The following is a 23,719-nucleotide window of genomic DNA, read 5'->3' on the forward strand; positions in this document are numbered from 1 at the left end:
TCTTTCTTATGACAACTTGACATAAAGTAATACACCATTACTTGTCTTTGTCATTGTCATGACAACTTGAAATTACCAAGACAACATAACTTGTCATAAACCTGTCATAAACCAGATTGTTGTAAGGCCATTATTATTGTGAGATTAATATTTTCCTGATCACTATTTTCAATGGAACAAACACAATTTGTCATTAAAATGTTTCAATACTCTATCAAATAATTTCATTACAGCCTCATTAACATTTAATGACATTTAATAACATTTTAAATAATAATAGATAATATTTTCATTAATACCACTCTATTTGAGGTGAATATATATGAATAATGCTGTTATAAAATTCATAAAATCCAATTATAATGGCCTCATGACAGTCACGTTTATGACAGATATATAACAAGTTATGCTGTCTTGTTAATGGTCAAGTTGTCATAAAAAAGACATCTCAAACAAAAGCTGGATGTTTCCATCCAAAAATGCCAATAAAATTTCTGCAAGAAACTGGAATATCGCATAAAAGACGTGCAAATAATGCAGCGTTAGTAGTCAAAGAGATCAAAATCATCACTTCCTGGTTAACTGATTCCAAATATCAACAGTAAACAATTAGCTGCGGTAGGAGAAGCTGCTTAAATCTTTTCTTTATGTAATAAATGACTTGTTCCTCAGAAGACAATGTTGACATGCAATGAATGCGTTTGAAGCCATGAGACGCAGACTGCAGGCGCTCTTAACGCTCTTCTGGAGGTCATTAATAATATAATAACACTAATACTGAAACAGTTAAAATGTTGTTACCAAAACAACATTTCAGATGTTTCACAATGTGCTCAGCCTGCTGGTTTGTCCATTCGCACACATTTTTATCATCACATGATCGCTTATAAAAAAATCAATGACCCTTTTTAATGCGCATACTAGAATTTGTTTGGTAAAAGTGTTTCCATCGTAGTTTATGCACATCTTTTCTTATCGAATAAAAAGTTTATCCTACTCAGTTATGCACATATGTTTTTCATGCACATTTTCAAAATGTATGCGCTTCTTGGCATTTCCACCAACTGTTTTTTTTTTAATGCACATATCCAAAATGTGCATAAAAATAGGTGAATGGAAACATGGCTAATGTCACTTTTGCATTAAAAATGACATAACTGAGCGAATGACACTTAATTACACTTTATTCATTTTTATGATAGTGTTTTGATTATATATAAAGGTTTCATGACAGTCTTATTAACAGTCTCTTCAAGTAAAGTGTTACTGCATTGGGACACTAAATAACAGACATAACAATACCCAAGCATAACACATACAGTAATGAATAAAAGTGTGATCTCTCACCTCATTGGTGGACAGAACCGAGTCCTCGTCCAGACTGAGAACTGCATCCGTTTTGATTGCTTGATGAGGGTAAAAACGTCCACTCATTGTCTGAGGGGGAACAGAAAGTGATGTTAATCATTTTCAGCACACATTCTTGATGAAATTAGTTAATTTTTATTAAATTTCAGTGTTAATTTTATCAACATAAATACGTTTGTTGCTTATGGCTTAAAACAAACTGCTGCACATGTTCTGATCCACTTATCTAATGAATGAACTTATATTGTTGACAGACAAAGACAAAAAAAATAAAAACTTTCCAACATAAACTTTTGTTATAATCTGTAGCACTGTTAAGCTTTTAGAAGAATAAGGATTCACATTCAGTCACGCTACCGGCACAGCAGACATGTCAAGTTTATTTGTTTTAAGCCATTTTCATTGATAAATTCAACACAGAGTCTTTGTTCTCGTGGTCTCCCGAGTTCGTTCTTCCGAGGACACCTGGCAAGAGTGGTCTTCACAAGAATGCAAGTCCGTTCTCTGCGTTCTTGGAATTGAGAAACAGCCCAGACCTCCAGGATCGAGTTTGGGCACCCCGATGTACAGTTAATTAACCATCTGACAGGTGTTTTGGCCAGACAGCAGAATCGCAAAGGAAGCTGCGTTTCTTTGTTTGTCGTATTTCTACTTTTCCCCCAAATTTTCCCAAAATTTTGCACACTCTACCTACTTCTACTCTGATCGCTAGCAGACTGGTGTCACTAAAATCTCTGTAAACAACAGCAAGAAAACAAAAAATAGCCCATTTAATCAGAATCAGAAAGAGCTTTATTGCCAGGTATGTTCACACATACGAGGAATTTGTTTTCGTGACAGAGCTTCTACAGCGCAACAGAATTACAGAGACAGGACAAAAAACAGATAATAAATATATTTATTATGTATATGTGTATAAAAGTGTATAGCAAGTAGTGATGTTGGTTCCACAATTATTATTATCAAGTGTTCATAAGATGGATTGCCTGAGGGAAGAAACTGTTTCTGTGTCGAGCTGTTCTGGTGCGCAGTGCTCTGTAGCGTCAACCAGATGGTAAAAGTTCAAAGAGACAGTGTGCTGGGTGTGAGGGGTCCAGAGTGATTTTGGCAGCCCTTTAGCTTGCTCTGGATAAGTACACAGAGAGCTGAGTTAATTTGGGCAGGAGAAGTTTTGAGATGACAGTGTTAAACGCCAAGCTGAAGTCAACAAACAAGATCCTCACATAGGTCCCTGGTCTGTCTAGGTGTTGCAGAACATAATGCAGTCCCATATTGACTGCATCATCCATAGACCTGTTTGTTCTGTATGCAAACTGAAGAGAGTCCAAAGAGGGTTCAGCGATATCCTTCAGGTGGGCCAGCACCCGTTTTTCAAAAGACTTCATGACCACAGATGTTAGCGCCACCGGTTTGTAGTCATTTAGTCCTGTAAGTTTGGGTTTCTTTGGGATAGGGATGATGGTGGAGCGTTTGAGGCAGGAGGGCACTTCACACAGCTCCAGTGATCTGTTGAAGATCAGGGTGAAGATGGGGGCCAGTTGGTCAGCACAGGATTTTAAACAGGCTGGTGTTATAAAATCTGGGCCTGGTGCTTTTATCCTCTTCTGTTTCCGGAAGACCTGGCGCACATCATCTTCACTGAACTGAAGTGCAGGTATGGGGGAGGCGGGGGGGTGGTGGAGGTGTTAATGTGGCATGAAGAGCAGTTCAGAGTGGGTGTGGGGGGTTTTCTTAAACTGGCAGTAAACTCATTCAGGTCGTTTGCAAGTCGTTCGTTGTCTACAGTGCTGGGGGATGGTGTCTTGTAGTTTGTATTGTTTTTCAAACTTTTCCACTTGGCTGCTGAGTCACTGGAAGAGAACTGACTCCCTAAAATATTATATTTAAAACACAGGAGAAGCAGATCAGTTTGACTGCTCCAGGGAAATACCTCACTCTCGTGGTGCTAAAATATTTGCCAGTATACAGAGGAATGATCTGCTTTAAATGCTGCAGGTGTGAGAGATGGCTGTGTGGCACTGTGCCGCCTTTGAGTGCTCTGAGGTGGGGGAGAGACAGACGGCATCACCTGCAGTTTGTTGCGAAGAGTAACATTAGGAACGGTACAGCATGGACACATGAGTCTCTAAAAATCTCCAGAAACACCTAAAAACATTCGCTAGTTGCTTTAAAAAAAAAAAATTGGTCTGAAAAGTCGCTAAGTTGACAACACTGGCTGGCAGTGTTTTTGATCTAAGCACTCATACCTCGTGCATGTGCAGTATGGAAGGAACGTACCACTTTTTATGGGGGCCCCGTTTTTGAAAATGAGTAATAATGTCAAAATCTTAACAGTTATAGACAGATTTTACAATGTTTGATAGAAAATGTATAAAAGAGCTATATGATTAATATAGGCTTCTTGGCATTGGATTCCCCAGGGCCCTAAGCGGCTGCTTACCTCGCTTATTGGTAAAGTCTGCCCCCAACTCTAGAAAGCACAGATTTGGATCAACCAAATTCTTATGCTGTGGAAAGATCAACCTTCTGTTGGAGGGTTTCAGTCACTTTAGAACGAATCACCAGCATACAGTACAAAGTTTTGGCTGCCAGTTAATTAGAGGTCGACTGTTTTTTCCCCCTCAAATATCTAATTGAAGTCTTTTATATCGTGCTCCAAAATACATTGTATAGAACTAATGAAATATCTCAGAAATAACAATGTTTTAGTAATGAAGTCCTTGTCAATCATTGTCTTCATCCTCTGTGACATCTGCGTCTTATCTGCTCATCAAGTCTAAGTCACAATAGCTGAACATCTGCCAAGTTACAATATGGTAATTTACACCTTGTGATAGAAAGAAAAGTGTGTAGTGAAACTTTTATGTCATTTGAGGTCACTGATCAACCACTTTAAATATGGATTGCTCAATTTGAACTGAAAATGAATTGTGTCCTCAAAGACAAAGAGATTGATCTTGTCTGCAAGCCGCGAGAACATGATTTTTTTGCGTATTAGTGGCAATAGATGTGTTTCTAATGACATTTGACTCAAAAGATGAAAATTTTCTCAGTAGTATTTTGTAGTTGTTCTTTACTGTTAAAATCACAACCAGTTATACAGTGTACAATACATTTTTGACATCAACAGCATTCAATCCACCAATTTAAAATCCAAAAATCTTGCTTGACAATTATTTGTGACAGCAAAAGAGATGCTGGGTATTGAATTTGGACTTTAGAGATTTTACCCAGCTTTGCTAATGACCTGTTTAAAACTGCCAAACCATTGAGAGTATGACTGACCACAGAACTGTCAGACACTCATGATTGGCGAAAACTGTGACTTTGATAGCAGTGATAGAGAGCAGAAAGGCTGTGTTTTTCCCATCACTTCCTCTGCGATTAAACATTTATCACTGCCACAGGATACCAGAGAGATGATGGTATAATAACTTGTAGAAATTCCACCCCACAGCATCAAACTGTTTTGACAAATATTAGATTCTGTCCGCAAATGTACGACTGCGCCAACATCTTCCCACCAAAATGTTAGATAAAAATATCCACAGCAGGTTTATTTTGCCTGTTCCCTTTACCTGATCCCATTAGAAGATATACTATCCATTCATCTTCATGCTGTTTCAAACCCTTATGACTTTCCTTTGTGGAACAGAAGGTATGTTGAAGATTGACAGAAACCAAACAGTTTTGGTAAATGATTTTTCACAATTCACAACAAGTCTTAAAATAGCACTTCTACAAAAGAAGACCATATTGATCAAGATGCAAGTGATATTTATTAAAGGTGCAGTATGTAAGTTTGACACCCAGTGGTTGAACTAGGTATTGCACTCCTGGATCAAAACAAATGGAAGTGCAGGTTGCCAGATTGAGGACAGGAGTGAGTGATTTAAACCGTGTTCTAAATAAAAGGAATATTTTCCATATTAAAAGGAGTTTTTGTTCTAACCAACACCTCGAATTGATATATTAGAAACGGCTTCTATTTCTCACAGCTGAACAACAGAAAACTATGACAATGATCACCTCAGGTAAACCTCATGTGCTTTTTTCAGTGTTAAATGCTAACAATGTGAGTTTGAATGCCATTTTACATAACATTTATTGTCATTTAACATTACTGAAAGCAGCAGCAGATAGTTCATTTTAGATCTTGAAACTGAACTTTAGAACTAAACACATGATTTAGCATCTACATTTGATAATGTTAAAGAAGGTTAATATGTACTAAATAGATTATAAACCTTACCATTTCGTAAGCGTGTGCACTATTCTGGGCTTTTGAATGGCTCTATATCTGTTGTGTTTCGTCTGGTGCAAACAGCCAAATTGCTTATCTCTTCATGAAGTGTGTTGATAGGTTACAAGGTTACAGTGTAACCTGCTCACCTAATGTTTACGTTTGTAATATTTATATTAATTGCTAATTAATAACTTTAAGTGGAACTGAATCTGTCTCATTTCAGAGTCTGCTACTGTCCACCGGAGGTTGCATTTCGGTCACGGATGCAAGCTTTCAGAGCCTTTCTGAATGAATGAATGAAACCAAAGCAACCCGGAGTGCTGAAATATAATTAGACAATAACTGTCATTGGACAGGTTAAAAGAACATCAACAAAGAGAGCGTTCTGGCACGTAATGGGCATTTTCAAAGCAGAATATCTAAATTCAGCATTGTTTTTCAGATAAACAAGAATGTTCACTTGGCATGTTTCTTAAATATCTGCAAACATATAATGGTATTTTTATGCTTTAGAAGAGTCAAAAACTAACATACAGCACCTTTAAACATAATTCTTTGGAAATTGAGAGCTCAGTGTCGGCTTTTCTGATGTATCTTGGCTCTTTCGAGCATTCGAGCAAGCCCAGCAGGCACACAACATTACACAACATACAGTATTAGGTTCGATTTAGGTCATGACGCCAGGTGACTAAAATTCTAGCCAGCGTCTAAGGACATCATAATTTTGACGTCCAATAATGACGTCAAATGATGTAGATATTTGGTTGATTTTAGGTTGTGTTGGAAATAACCAAAATCCAACGGCTGATAGATATCATAGTGGTAACGTCCACACAATGTCAAGGTGTAAAATGATTAGACGTTGATATTTGGTTGATTTTAGGTTGGACATTGATGTCGGCCTGACATTGGGTTCTGACGTCAAGCCAATTTTCATTTCCAAAGAAAATCCAACATTCCCATGACGTTGGGGTATGTTGTGGTACAATGTCAATATAACATCATGTTGATGTCCTGTGCCTGCAGGGAGGTTACTAAAGCTTTTTACACACATTTCTATGTGCTACTTAGGAGTCACTTAGGATTATATATATATATATATATATATATATATATATATATATATATATATATATATATATATATATATATATACCTGACAAAAGTTTTGTTGCCTATTCAATTTTTAGGAACAACAAGTAATAACTTGACTTCTAGTTGATCATTTGGTATCAGAAGTGGCTTGAAATGAAAGGCAAATGCTTGACGCGTATTTTAGCTAAATAAAATGTGATCATGCCTTGATTTTTAAATATTTCCTTATAAAAGTAAGGTCAGACTTTGCTGAGACAAAAGTCTTGTCACTTAACAGAAATAATGTATAGTATAGAATATAAAGTCATGGTGCAGTGGAAAAAGAATGAATATTGTATATGACTTCCATGAGCTTGGACGACTGCATCCACACATCTCTGCAATGACTCAAATAACTTGTTAATAAAGTCATCTGGAATGGCAAAGCAAGCAGTAGCAAGTTCTGTCTTCAACTGTATATCACATTTCAGTTCATGTTTTTTTATATTTAATGTTTCTTTTTTTTCATGTCTCCATCTTGATTGTCCTCAGTTGTTTCTTGTTTTAGGATTAGATTTGTGTGTGTGACTTTATAGTTTCATTTGTGTTTTCTGTAGCATAATTTACCATAATCTCTTATACTGATTCAATTCAAGTTACAAGTAACACCACTGATTTCAGTTTTAGGAAACATTTTTAAACCAGCAATAGTTAGCTAAAACGTAATCACTAAATAAGCAGGCAGCAAAAAATATCAGTAATCCAGACTTCAGGGAAGTAGCAGAAATAAAATAAAATAAAAAATAAAACAAAAGAAAACAGTGAAACAAAGCTCAGTAATGTCAACCAAGGAAAACAATAGTTTTGCAATGGGACTAGGTGTGAAAGTAGTTTATATTCAGGGGTGTAACTAATATGTAGACAAGATTTTTTTGGCATTTTGGAACTTGTTACCCAACTTACTGTAAAATTCAGAAATTCCACTGCATAAATAGTATAAGCATTATTACAAATGTGTTAAAATGTGTGCTGTTAGCTACTTTTTGTACATAAAGTTATTGGTTTTAATGTATTTGAGCTAGTGTGTTAGTACCTCTGACTTAATTCACTTGGATATGATTCATAGTACATAGGCTCGTGCAAGTTTGCTATGTTTGTGGCTTGGAAGAAGAATGTGAAATAAAGTCAGAGTTGTAGGCACATTTAAAACCTATTGAAGGCAAGCCTGAAATGATTAGCCTAAAAATCATAATGACTAAGGATAACGCTCCCACAATGACAATACGCTGGGAAAGAGATCAAAAGCTCCTATGTGATTCGCTAAGACATGCTTCATGTGACCAACTTAGCTTCACAAGTATCCAATGATAAATAATAGAGAACTTTTCATCTCCCCCATACTAAGAAAATCTTTAATCACACTTGTAAACCATCCCAGCAAGCACAAGACGTCAACATGAAAAAAGGGTTGACATCAGAACCCAATGTCAAGTCGATGTCAATGTCCAACCTAAAATCAACCAAATATTAACATCTAATGATGTTATAGCTTGACGTTGTCTAGACGTTACCGCCATGACATCTATGGATTTTGGTTGCCATACCTGACGAATAAATGTCAGTATTTGACATCAATAATTGTAAAATAAATGTCAATAATTGACGTCAGTATTTGACGTTGGTTTAAGATGTTGGCTCAACGTTGGATTTTGTTCACATTACAACACAACCTAAAGTCAACCAAATATCAACGTTGTAATTGGATGTCAAAATAACGTTGTCCTTAGATGCTGGCTAGACATTGAATTCTGGTCACCTGACATCACGACCTAAGTCTATTCTAATATTAACGTCGTATGATGTTGTGTGCCTGCTGGGATCCCTGACTCCACCTGAAAAGGGTGGTCTGCAATGAGATGTATGCAAACTCCATTATGGTTTAATTCATATGTGAACACAATGCACCAAACCACAAAAATGAGCCAGTATTAATCGTGTATTCAAGAGTTCACACTTAGCTGATAATTGATTATAAAGCTTATTTGCCATGTTGTCCCGGGAGAGAGCAGGTAGATCTCGAAACTCACCTGCTGTAGAAGCTAATAAACAGCGATTTCTCTTAAGAGATAACTACTTACTAGGAGCATGTCTATGGTGCCGATCTGGATTAGTCAATTAACATGTTTTTGCATGGTGGGAGGAAACCAGGGAATCATTGGAAACCTATGTGAGCATGGGGAGAACATTTAAACTCCGCACAGAAACATTGGTTGGCTTGGTAAGGACTAGAACCAGTGACGTTCTTGCTGTGAGACAACAGTGCTAACCACTGGGTCACCGTGCCACCCACCTATAGGAAAATAGGAGGAGTAGGGGTGGAAGGGGGGATTCTACAAAACGAAGATGGCTGTTATATGGAACTTAGGGTATTTATAGTGGCTTAGGAATTGTCTGATTGGTAAATCATAAATTGGATAATGCCGGACCAGCCGCAAGCAATCATAAGCATGTGATCCTCTCAAACTTAGTTTAGTAATAAACTTCAATTATTTGGCCAAACAGTGTATTTAATTTTAAACTCGCTTTTTGACACACATAATTGACAAGCAGAGAGAATGTTTATTTTCAAATTTTTGCTCAACTTTAGCAGAAAATGCCTCTCTTCTCTTTCAAATGAATTTTTACATTACAAATTATGATACATAGACACATACAGTTGAAGTCAGAATTATTAGCCTCCCTGTTTACTTTTTTCTCCAATTTTTGTTTAAGGGATAGAAGATTTTTTCAACACATTTCTAAACATAATAGTTTTAATAACTCATTTCTAATAACTGATTTCTTTTATCTTTGCCATGATGACAGTAAATAATATTTGACTATATATTTTTTCAAAACACTTCTATACAGCTTAAAGGTACATTTAAAGGCGTAACTAGGTAAATTAGGTTAACTAGGCAGGTTAGGGTAATTAGGCAAGTTATTGTATAACGATGCTTTGTTCTGTAGACTATGGAAAAAATTTTGCTTAAAGGGGCTAATAATCTTGACCTTAAAATCTAATTGTGCAAGCATTAAAAGTACAAATGTTTACCTTTAGGAGTGTGAAACAGTCGTATTGGTATATAATATTTATATAAACAAGTATTTCACTCATTTAAATGATTTAGTCTTAAGGCATTCAAATGATCTGGTCAAAGCATATACATATATAGAGCAAATATATAGCTTAAAGGGGCTTATCATGTTGACCTTAAAATGGTTGTAAAAAAATTAATAACTGCTTTCATTCTAGCTGAAATAAAACAAATGAGATTTTCTCCAGAAGGGGGGCTAATAATTCTGACTTTAACTGTACGTCACTCAGATCCCATGGTCCAGCATATAGACATTTAAGAAAACCAATACAGGTAAATCACATATTTAAAATACATGTTCCTGTTTAGATTTCAAAGATAGAACAAATGTTAATGAAATTACAATGGCCATTTTTAAATGGATATGACAGAATGGTCATGCCATGAACAGTGTAAGGACCGAGCAGCATCTCCAGGTCCTCCTTTGAGAACCGGACCAAAAAAGTGAACAGGTGGTACATTAATTAGTGCTAATATGGTGCTAATGTAAAATGAACTCCAGGGAAAGGTTGGTATTGGGATGAACAGGGTCTCTGGTGGTAAAACTGATAATGGTACCATTTTCAAAAGGTTTTTGAAAGCCTGCAGTACTCCATTGTCATGTAAATGAATGATCAAAAGTCATAAAAAGTTGTACGTTTTTGATTGAAGACAGTATAACTCAAACAGCCCCTTAGTCTGAGTCATGATTCTGCAAAAGAACTGACGGAGTTCAACTTCCTTTAATTAAAAGAGCACGTTAGAAACAAGCATTTCTGATATCATTTAGAGGGGGCTTAAAAATCACTCTTTCCCACAATTGATTCGCTGCACAATTAGGATGACGCTGTTTTAATTCATTACAGTAAATGAAGGCTACCCAGGGGTTTCAAACTTAATTACAGTATTGACTCTTCATTACTACCTCTGAATAATTAATAAAACTGCACTTGTGAGTTTAAAAAAAATCAAAATAACTCTGCAAGTACCCCTGGTGCGGGAGTGTATTCCCATTAACATTAACAAGCTCAAAAACACCAGAGGGATGATTATATAGATTTAGAGTTAAACAGGGAACAGAAAAAAAATTGACTGATAAATCTGTCATTAATGAAGACCTTTAAGTAAGGGATAAAGTTTATCCTTGTTATTGCAGAATAAAGCCAGAGGGCTGTTGTATAGTTCTGAAGGGCACAAGATGATGGCAAACAGTCAAAAACAGCATCATGATAGACAAGCATTTAAGCATGAACATGGATGTACAGTTGAAGTCAAAATGATTAGCCCTATTGTAGTTTTTTTTTCTTTTTCATATATTTCTTAAATAATGTTTAACAGAGCAACTCATTTTTCACAGTATTTCCTATAACATTTTTTTTCTTCTGGAGAAAGTCTTATTTGTTTTATTTCGGATAAGTGGCTTTCAGCTAGTTCAGTATTATTAGCCCCCTTAAGCAATATATTGCATTTATATTTTTACATTGTCTACAGAACAAAACATTGTTATACAACCCCAAAACAGGAAAAGTTGGGACAGTGTGAAAAACGCAAATAAAAAAAAGAAAGTAGTGATTTCTAGATTTACTTTGACTTCAATATGGACTATGCAACAAACAATATTTAATGTCTTCCTCATGATTTTATAGTTTTTTTCTTAAATAAAGATATATTTCAATTTTGGTTCTTGCAACACATTTCAAAAAACGTTGGAGCAGAAACAAAACAGTAAAGTATTTGTCACTTTTTAATGTTGCCATTCCTTTTCACAACACTTAGTGATGTTTTGTAAACAAATTTTGGGAGGAGAAGTTTCAGTATCAAATACATCTTTGACAATTATTCCATTATTGGAATAATCCATTATTTACACTGTTCCTATTTACTGTGACCTTTTATGTGAAGCTGCTTTGACACAATCTACATTGTATAAGCGCTATACAAATAAAGGTGAATTGAATTATCCAATCAGTTCTTGACCAAACCCATATATATACCAAAGCTGTCTTACCTCATCGACTTTAGCATCCCTCCACCACCCCGACACCTCACCTCTTAAGCATTAAATTCCCGGGGGGAGCATTCTGGTGCCGGGCTAGATACTTAGCTCGAATCCCAATTCCTCTCTGTTTCTGTCTCTGTTATAAGGGGAATAACTCGAGTTGGGGTGTCTCCCCGAGCTCAGAGCCCTCTCCCCGGACAGCACGCCAAATACGCCTTATTCTGAAATGATTGCAAGTGTGAACTCGTGAAAAAGACGTTTAGGGACTGAAGACACCAAGTGATGAAGTGTTTCAGGTGTAATTTTGTCCCATTCCTCCTGAAAAACAAGTCTTAAGTTGGGCAACAGTACGGGATCTTCGTTGTCGCATTTTGCAATTCAAAATGCGATACAGATTCTCTATTAGAGACAGGTTGGGACTGCAGACAGGCCAGTCAAGTATCTGTTTCCTCTTTCTTATATGTATAAAAAAATATACATTGCATGTCAAAGATGCTGTGACTGCAGCATGCAAAATAAACATATCACTGCGTTTATCATTCAGAGTCTTCTCTATGTAGGGGTTCTGGAACAAACTATGTAGTTATCTAGGAGGCTAGCTGTCTTTGTTGACACATAGCTCCATTCTCTGATATCACTCCTTTTCCCTCAAGATATGCTTTATTTAACTGTTTTGCGGTTTTGCATTGTCTTGTTAAAACATGCATGATCGTCCCTGGAAAAGAGGCAGCACATTGTCCTCAGAAATCTCTATGTACTTTTTAGCATTATTGGTGCCATCACAGACGTGCAAGTTATCTTTTGCCAAGTCTACTGACACAATCCCATACTATGACAGACCCTGGCTTTTGGAATTGTTGCTGGTAATGGTCTGCATGATCCTTTTCTTTTTTGGCACATGGTTTCCATTTCTCCCCAAAAAATACCTGAAATACTAATTCATCTGGCCACAGTACACATTTCCACTGTGTGATGATCCATCCCGATGCTTCAGAGCCCAGAAAAGTCGACGGTGCTTGTGGACACTTTTAACATAGGGCTTTCTTTTGGCACAGTACAGTTTTAACTGACACTTGTGGATGTAACTACGTATTGGGGTGCTTGACAAAGTTTGCCAAAGTAGTCCTGAGCCCATGTGATGATATCACTTATAGATGAATGATGATTCTTGATGCAGTGCTGCCCAAGGGATCGAAGATCACGATTGTTCAGCTTAGGCTTGCAACCTTATCCTTTATGCCCTGAAATACCTTGAACCTTCTAATTATGTTATGCACTGTTGAAGGTGAAATATCCAAATGTCTTCCAATCTTTCCAACATTGTTTTTTAAACATTTCTATAACTTTTTCGCGTATTTGTTGGCAAACTGGGGATCCTCAGCCCATTTTTGCTCCTAAAGGACTAGACCTGTCTTGGATGCTGCTTTTGTACAAGATCATAATTTCAATCACCTGTTGACATCAACTGTTTCAAATCACATCGTTATTTAACCAATTTACCTCATTACTAGCCCTGAATTGCTCCTGCCACAACTTTCTTTGAAATGCTGCAGGTCTGAATGACAGGAGAGAATGTGTATGTACAAATGAAATGAAGTTGACCAGACAAAACATGAAATATTTAGTGTTCATATTGTCTGCAATGAAATACAAGTCAAAGTAAATTTGGAAATGACTACTTTCTTCTTTTATTTGCGTTTTCCGTACTGTTCCAACTTTTTCTGATTTGGGGTTGACAATGATTGGAGGAGGGGGGCTAATAATTCAGAAGGGCTTATACTATACTGACTGTATATGGATGTGAATGTATTTAAAGTACCTGTGTGAGCATGTTAGTAGTTTTAGTGGTTTTTTGAGAATAGCATTGGAATGATGTGAGGGACAAATATGAATCAAATATTCCATAGAGCCTAATTTACTCATTTAAACAACTGTACTGTACTAAAAGCAAACATTTTTCACAAGTGTCCTTCCAAATTTATCCACAAACTATTCATTCTATATATAGCTAAATTCTTTCATATACAGTAGCAACTCCACTCGCTGACAACTTCTTCACCACTGTTTCATCATGAGAGTTAGGCATAATCCCTACTCAATTTTTGTACCCCTTCCCCTTGGCCCTTGAAACAGTGTGAAAGGGAAGGGCTTCAAAATTCACCCCTAAGAAATGGCCGCACTACAACACCTGCACACGTCATCATGTGTCTTCGCAAGTTCTTGCTTCATATAACATCGACGTTCGCGACTGCTGTAGTTATTCCAATTCTTTTTTGGTATTTATCCTCAGGAAATCACCGAAGGCAATGATATCATGTTATCATATAATGATATAATGTGGCAATAAGCTCATAACTGTGCATTTACACCGTGGCCATATTCATCTATGTAAACACATGAAAACAACATTAACATTATGCCAGACACTGTAAAAAGCTCATTCCCAGCCACTACACTTTTCTGACAGGGTATTCCAGTGTCAGATGTGAAAGTATGTAGTGTGATAGCAGTAGATAGCGAAATTTAGCAATTTTTATTTTAGCGTTTATTTTTTTTAAGCATGACGGTAAAACACGAATGCGGTTGCGAATGTTTGTTATAAAAATTCATAATAACAAGGAATACTAATTTGTGCATCTCCTTACTTCTGTGTGCAGCCATTCTGCTGTTGTATTCTGGGACATTTTCTTACCCCTTGGTTTCGAGTGTGGTCCTGAAAAATCTCCTTTTAAAGGGCTATCTAGCCCTTCCCCTTAACCCTACCCCTTCAAGCTAAAGATAATTGGGACACCCCTACCCAAAGAAAATGCATTCCCATCCCATTATTCAGAAGTCCAATAGCACCTCAAGCAAGCATAAAACGTATTTGCAAAATAATAGTTCATGGTTTCATGGAAATCATGGATTGGGTTTACATTCAGTACAGGGGCGTTCGAGAGATCTGCAGAGCGGATGGCAACATCAACAGCCTGACATAGCAAGACATTTGTGCTGCCCATTACATTTCAAACCACAGCAGAGGGCAATTTTTTTCAGCAGGATAGTGCTTCTTCTCACAACTTCCACATCAAAAGCCTCCACATCAAAGTTCCTGAAAGCAAACAAAGTGAATGTGCTTCAGGATTGGTCAGCCCAGTCACCAGACATGAACATTATTGAGCATGTCTGGCGTAAGATGAAGGAAGAGGCATTGAAGATGAATCCAATGAATTTTGATGAACTCTGGGAGTCCTGCAAGAACACTTTCTTTGCCATTCCAGATGACTTCATTAATATGTTGTAGAGATATATTGCAGAGATGTACGGATGCAGTCCTCCAGCTCATGGGAGTCATACACAATATTCATTCTTTTTCCACAGCAGCATGACTTTATATTCTATACAGTACATTATTTCTGTTAAGCAAAGTTAGACTGTACTGCCATAATTAAAAAGCAAGGCATGATCATATCTTAAAATAAGAGTAATATAGAGGCATTTGCCTTTCATATAAGCCACTTCTGATATCAAATGATCAACTAGAGTTCAAGTTATTATTTGTTGTTCCTAAAACTTATAAACGACAATACTTTTGTCAGGTAGTGTACTTCAAGATGTCCATTAACACAGGGCAATGGAAACCCAAATAACAAGACAATATAAAGCATCTGCAAATTAATAGTGTACTAAAAAGATGCCTTTGCCCATAGGCTACCATACAACGATTTTGTATGTGTATAAAAAAATATGCATTGCATGTCAAAGATGCTGTGACTGCAGCATGCAATATAAGCATATCACTGCATTTATCATTCTGAGTCTTCTCTATGTTGGGGTCCTGGAACGAACTATGTAGTTATCTAGGAGGCCAGCTGTCTTTGTTGACACATGGCTCCATCCTCTGATATCACTCCTTTTCCCTCAAGACATGCTTTATTTAACTGTAAAGCTCACATAATCTTCCACGGGGACTGTCTGCCCTTTACTGTCTCTCCCTGTTTCCTTGCCTCTTCTCTTGCATTATATATATATTAGGGATGGTCAATATTGCACATTTTTAAAAATAGACTGGTTTGCTTTGCAGAAGTCTGGAAACATTGAGTTCTTTCTTAAATAGTATTTAGAGAGGACATATTAGAAACAGCTGGATGGAGTGTATAATATTGGAATATAAGTGTATCAATGCAATGCTTATGGCACAAGACAAATAATAATAATAATAAAAAAAGCACACTCAGGAAATTTCAGAGCGTTGACACTATAGAGTCAAAGACTTCATGCTATAACAGCAATGCTTTCAGACAACTTCGCTGACAGGGTTTGACGAAAGTTAAAGCACAACATTTAGCATGCTAATTTAAGCACTGCTGCAATGCAAAAAATCAGTTTAGCCAGTAGCATTTTCCACTGGTAGCCTAGACCTCTGTTCCATGTGTATTTAAATAAGTTCATTATCATGCAACACACACCTTCTTTCTATGTAAATGAATTTATGTACCCCCCTCCAACATGCACATATACACAAATGTTTAAGTAATGATGTGTAGTAACAAAGCATACAGTGACATTATAAATAAATAAAAAATATTATATTTATCAGTAAAAACAGCAGTAACAAACTACTAGTGTAAATAAACCAGTGTAATGCAGAATTTTAATACCTTCATTCAGCTCATCCATTCATCCATCCATCCATCCAGTTCCATCCATCCCCATCCAGCCATCCAATTTCATCCATCCCCATCCATCCAGTTCCATTCACATCCATCCATCCATCCCCATTCATCAATTCCCTTTCATCCATTGAGTTCCATCCATCAGTTCCATCTATCCCCATCCAGCCACTCAGTTTCATCCATCCCCATCCAGTTACATCCATCCAGTTCCATTCATCCAATTCCATCTATCCACATCCATTCATTTAGTGTCATCCATCCACTTCCATCCATCAGTTCAATCCATCCCCATTCAGTCATCAGTTTCATCCATCCCTTCATCCATTTTCCTCCATCCAGTTCCATCTATCCAGTGCCATCCGTCCATTTCCATCCAGTTTCATCCAAGCAGTTCTATCCATCAGTATCCATCCATCCAGTTTCATCCATCCCCATCCAACCATCCAGTTTCATCCATCTCCATAAATCCATCCAGTTTCATCCATCCATCCATCCATCAATCCATGCATGCATCCATCCATTCATTCATCCATTTTCCTCCATCCAGTTCCATCTATCCAGTGCCATCTGTCCATTTCAATCCAGTTTCATCCAACTAGTTTTATCCATCCAGTTCCATCTAGTTTCATCCAACCAGTTCTATCCATCCCTATCCATCCATCCCATCCACCCATCCAGTTTCATCCCTCCCCATCCATCATTCCATCCATCAAGTTTCATCCATCTCCTTCCATCCATCCAGTTCCATCAATCCACATCCAGTTTCATCCATCCATCCATCCATCCATCCATCCATCCATCCATCCATCCATCCATCCATCCAGTTTCATCCATCCCCATTCAGTTCCATCCATCCAGTTCCATTTATCCAGTTCCATCTATCCACATCCATCCATCAAGTTCCATCCCCATCCAGCCATCCAGTTTCATCCATCCTCATCCAGTTCCAGGCATCCAGTTCCATTCATCCTGTTGCATCCATCCAGTTCCATCCATCCATCCACATCCATCCATCCCCATTCATCCATCCAGTTTCATCCATCTGTTCCATTCATCCCCATCCAGCCACCCAGTTTCATCCTTCCCCATTAAGTTCCATTCATCAGTTCCGTCCATCCCCATCCAGTCATCCAGTTTCATCCATCCATCCATCCATCCATCCATCCATCCATCCATCCATCCATCCATCCATCTAGTTCCATTCATTCATCCATCCATCCAGTTTTATCCATCCCCATCCATCCATCCATCCATCCATCCATCCATCCATCCAGTTTTATCCATCCCCATAAATCCATCCAGTTTTCATCCATCCATCCATCCATCCATCCATCCAGTTCCATTCATTCATCCATCCATCCAGTTTTATCCATCCCCATCCATCCATCCATCCATCCAGTTTTATCCATCCCCATAAATCCATCCATCCATCCATCCATCCCAATCGAATCCATCCATCCATCCCAATCAAATCTATCCATACATCCATGCATCCAGTTTCATCCAACCAGTTCCATCCATCCAGTTTCATCCAACCAGTTCCATCCATCCATCCATCCAGTTCCATCCATCCCCTACCACCTGTCCAGTTTCAGCCATCTATCCATCCAGTTTCATCCATCCTCATCCATCCAGTTCCATCCATCCCCATCCACCTGTCCAGTTTCAGCCATCCATCCATCCAGTTTCATCCATCCCCACCCATCCATTTATCCATCCAGTTTAATCCATCCATCCAATTCCATCTATCAGTTCCATCCATCCCCCTCCAGCCATCCAGTTTCATCCATCCTCATCCAGTTCCAGGCATCCAGTTCCATTCATCCTGTTGCATCCATCTAGTGCCATCCATCCACATCCATCCATCCCCATTCATCCATCCAGTTCCATCTATCTGTTTCATCCATCCCCAACCAGCCACCCAGTTTCATCCTTCCCCATTCAGTTCCATTCATCAGTTCCATCCATCCCCATCCAGTCATCCAGTTTCATTCGTCCATCCATCAATCCAGTTCCATTCATCCATCCATCCATCCATCCAGTTTTATCCATCCCCATCCATCCATCCATCCAGTTTTATCCATCCCCATAAATCCATCCAGTTTTTATCCATCCATCCATCCCAATCGATTCCATCCATCCATCCCAATCAAATCTATCCATACATCCATGCATCCAGTTTGATCCAACCAGTTCCATCCATCCAGTTTCATCCAATCAGTTCCATCCATCCATCCAGTTCCATCCATCCCCTTCCACCTGTCCAGTTTCAGCCATCTATCCATCCAGTTTCATCCATCCCCATCCATCCATCCATCCAGTTCCATTCATCCCCATCCACCTGTCTAATTTCAGCCATCCATCCATCCAGTTTCATCCATCCATTTATCCATCCAGTTTAATCAATCCCCATCCATCCATCCATCCAGTTCCATCCATCCAGTTCCATCATCATCCAGCTCCATCCATCCATCCATCCATCCATCCATCCATCCATATATCCATCCATCCATTTTTCCTTCCTTCCTTCTTTCCAGTTCCTTTCTTCTATTATTCCTTCCTTCCAGTTGCCTTCTTCCTTCCTTCCATCATTCATTCTTTCCATCATTCCTTCCTTTCAGTTCCTTCCTTCCTCCCTTCCTTCCTTCTTCCAGATCCATCCACCCCCACCCACTGGTGTTTTTGTTTTTTTTAGTTATGACATGTGTCATGGGACTTTTGACAATGAGAATTTAGCTTTGCAATTTAACAATGGGACTTTTATTGAAATTTTAGTTGTTTGAAAAAATTATTGCACAAGAATTTATATACACATTAAATAAATAGCAAAACAGACAACATATCACATCAAACTTTAAAGGGCACCTTTGTTGAAAAATCTACTTTTCAAGCTGTTTGTGCAGACATATGTGCATGTATAATGTATAGACTGTCATATTGGAGTGATATAAACACACCCAGTCCTTTTTTTTCAATTTAGCAACATAAAAACGGTGGACCAATTGGAGCGGTTTTCAGATCGACCGCAACTTAACATAGGAGTGCGGTCCCCCCGCCCACCGAATTGATTGACAGCTGCGCGCATTAACATGTCCCGGTTGTCACTCTATAATCGTATAAACAAGACCAGACGTGCGCAAAGCAATAAAATGTGTGTTCAGTTTGTTAGGATCATCAATCATCATCAAACGTGATTAAGAGTGAGTTTTACATGTTTAAAATGTTCTAAAACAGTGCACGTGTGTAATTAATTACAGCGATTTAGCTTAGCTTTACTTCATCAGCACAGTCGCGTGTCAGAACAATTATAAAGGAAGACACTTCAGTCCCGGTTTGTGGACGTTAAATCAGGTTTATTTTGTACATTAATTGTCATATTCTGAGTTATTGTTTGTTTTCTCCACAAGATGTCGCCATTTTCCCCAGTGTTTCTGTTTTGGGTTCATTTGTGTTAATTCTGTTCAGCTTTGTCTTGTTAGTCTAGCCTATTTATTCTACCCTCTTGTCTTCACTTGTTACTTGGTTTTTGAGTTTGATGTGCTACCGCTGTTGCCGTAAGTCCTCTAGTTACTAACTTTCATCAACTGTGTTTTTGGTTAAAGTACCCTTTGCTCTACGGAGAACTTTATGTTGGTTAACTACTTCCTATGTCTTTGCCTGGGTGCTTTTTGATGAATTTGGATTTCCTAAATAAACAGCTTTTTTGAACTAGACCTTGTGCCTTGGCAATTGGGTTCACCAGCTCTCCCTGTGGCTGAACGGTTAAACACTGGTGTACTACACCAGAGACCCGGGTTCGAGCCTCAGGCTCATCACATTAATATAACAGATATCCCTACAGCAGTGGAGATTAACCTGTAGCCTGTCACATTTTCGTGCAAAAAGAGTGCAAAGCTAAACGGGCGCTCTGTGTGTGAGTGCGTGAATTTTGTGTGACTCTGGATGCAACTGCACAATAAATACTCATTGGTAAATTTCTTACTGTAGTATTTCTCACAAACGCTACGTGATATCTGCTTCCTTTAAGTCTGTCTGTTGTCTAAAGCAGCCGAGGGAGGAGATTAAGGCACGTAGAAACGGTGGGTGGGGAGGACTAGCCTTAAAGGAGCAGTACACCAAAACTGCCACCCAGTGAAAAAATGTGTGAATAGGAGTTTAATAAAAGGTATAATAAATAATCTGATGGGTGTTTTGAGCTGAAACTTTACAGACACATTCTGGAGACACAAAAGACTTGTATTAAATCTGAAAAAAAGGGCTAACCTAGGTGCCCTTTAAAACATGTCAATAAAAGTCACTTTTTTTTAAAACTCTTTAACATAAAACGTTGTTGGAGGAAAGATCAGGTCTCATATTCCAACTCAAAAGTTGAAGTAAATAAAGATACAAAAACATGAATAACATGAAACACTCAAAAACTGCTAATTAATGGATTTTTTTTTTTTACAATGTACACAAATTTTTACAGATTAGTCAGATTTGTCACAATGGATGTTATTTATGTTAATGTGACCAATTCATCATGCATACGTTTCCTTAATTTTTTTTCTGAACAGGAAATTCTCTAATATATTTGCTTTGTGTGGTTGACAAATATTGCAGGTTATAAAACAAATTTTCTATTAACCGTATTACAGCATTAAATAAATATCAATTTATTCTAACTATAGGTTACAGTTTTGAAGTAAAAGAAAGTAAATCCTACACGTTTTCTTTCAGTGAGCTACTGATTTACTCAATTATAATGCATACATACATACATACATACATACATACATACATACATACAGGGGCGTTGCTAGACATAAAGCTCTACTGGGGCACCCCCCCCCCCCCTTCTAAAAAAAAACAAAAAAACAACATAATTATAATAATAATTATTTATATATATATATATATATATATATATATATATATATATATATATATATATATATATATATATATATATATATATATATATATATATATTCTAAATAATCTTAAATTTAACTGGAAAACAATGTTTAGACTGGAGTGATGCTAAGATCATTTAAGAAATATTTTGCTTAAATATTAATTTTATTTGAATGAAATTCTATAGACAATTAAATAAAAAAAAAATGATTTATAGAATTTTCTGTTGTCTTAGACTTGAAACATGGCAGAGAATTAGGTTTATTAACTAATGTAACTACTGGGGCACGTGCCCCAGTAAATTGGGTCTAGCGACGTCCCTGCATACATAAATACATACATACGTACATACATACATACATACATACATACATGCAGTGGAAGTCAGAATTATTAGCCCCACTGAATTCCTCCCCCCCCCCCCCCCCCTGTTTATTTCCCCCCCAATTTCTGTTTAATGGAGAGAATATTTTTTTCAACACATTTGTAAACATAATTTATAATTATGGATTTATTTTCTCTTTGCCATGATAACAGTAAATAATATTTTACTAGATATTTTTCAAGACACTTCAACACAGCTTAAAGTGACATTTAAAGGCTTAACTGGGTTAATTAAGATAACTAGGTAGGTTAGGGTAATTAGGCAATTTATTGTATACCTGTTCTGTAAACTATCCTGTATATCAAAAATATATATAGCTTAAAGGGTCTAATAATTTAAACCTTAAAATGTTTTTAAAAAAATTTAAAACTGCTTTTATTCTAGCCGAAATAAAGCAAATAAGACTTTCTCCAGAAGAAAAAATATTATCAGACGTACTGTGAAAATTTCCTTGCTCTGTTAAACATCATTTATTATATATATATAATGTCTAACTAATGTAACTACTGTATTTATTTGAAAGCTACACTTTATAAAATTAGCTTTTAAAAAGCCCATAGCTTAAGCAAAGAATGCTAACATGTGGTGGCCTGCTGTGTCCTTAAAAATGCAGCGCTCAGAACTGACATGCAGCACCAACTGCTGTACAAATAATTATATTTGTATTTGCACTGCTATGTCATTTGAATAATTCTTACAGTGAACCAGATGCTAAATCAGCCCATTAGTTGCAAATAAACTATGTCAGCAGATGCACCTCCTTCACTAGAAACACAGTTTTTAGTGTCTGTCTTTGTGTTTGTGTGTTTACCAGAAATAATTAACAGGTTTCCACACACACACACACACACACATGCACGCACACACGCACACACACGCACACACATGCATACAGGTTTTCATGTTTTATAAGGACTCTCCATAGACGTAATGGTTTTTATACTGTACAGACTGTATAATCTGTCCTGTTCCCTGAACCCTATTCCCTAAACCCAACCCTCAAAATACTTCTTTCTTTACAATCTGTGAGCCATTTTCTTTGGGGACTAAAAAATTTACAGATGAGGCCAAAAAATACTGGTATTGACTGGAGGCATTTGGTGATGACACACACACAAACACACATATGCAAATTTCATCTGGAATGAACGCACACCTACACATGAGATTCTGAGATTAAAGAACGATTGTTTATTTCTCTATTAAGCTTTTATCTCAGTTTTAAACCACTCCGATTTATTTTGATCACGGCAGATAAAAGCATGTTATGACTTAGATCTGAGGTTTGACAGTTTATTAGTCACAATCAGATTTAATTTGGACAAATGGCTTATGATTTAGATGTTTATTATCTGTTTTGTGCATTAATTCTCATTCCTTTCAAAATAAGTAGCCACGTTTTATTTAGAGCTCTGGATCATGTGTGTTTCTAATACAGATGAATTTTGAATCATTGTTTTGGAATAATTATTTACAAAAATATCACCAGGGACTAAATTTTATTTTGTTGGCCTGGAAACAGAAACATCTAAACTACAAACACTTGATTTTTTGATAATGGTGACAGCAGCATGTGCATATCAGTCTATAGTCAAAACTTTATATAATCAGATCCATCCATCCCAGTCAAATCCATCAGTCCATCCCAATAGAATTCATCCACCCAAATCAAATCCATGCATCTTTCCATCCCAACTAAATCCATCCATCCAAATCAAATCCATCCATCCCCATCAAATCCATCCATCTATCCCAACTGAATTCATCCATCCAAATCAAATCCATTCATCCATCCCAATCGAATCCATCTACCCCAATCAAATCCATCCACACCAATCAAATCCATCCATCCATCCAAATTGAATCCATCCATCCATCCAAATTAAATCCATTCATTCAACCATCCCAATCGAATCAATCCATCCCAATCAAATACATCCATCTATTCCAATCAAATCCATCCATCTAATCCAATCAAAT

General features: G+C 37.2%; 1 protein-coding gene across 1 annotated transcript in view; it reads right to left on the reverse strand.

Annotated features, from left to right (window-relative positions):
• Positions 1–23,719, reverse strand: part of LOC130213711 (exostosin-1) — a 638,782-nt gene that overhangs the window by 46,053 nt on the left and 569,010 nt on the right. The window contains exon 9 of the mRNA XM_056445469.1: positions 1,348–1,437. Coding sequence (XP_056301444.1) covers positions 1,348–1,437 — 90 coding nt within the window. The remainder of the gene's footprint in view (positions 1–1,347; positions 1,438–23,719) is intronic.

Source organism: Danio aesculapii, chromosome 20 (genome assembly GCF_903798145.1).
Source record: "Danio aesculapii chromosome 20, fDanAes4.1, whole genome shotgun sequence".
Classification (NCBI taxonomy): domain Eukaryota; kingdom Metazoa; phylum Chordata; class Actinopteri; order Cypriniformes; family Danionidae; genus Danio; species Danio aesculapii.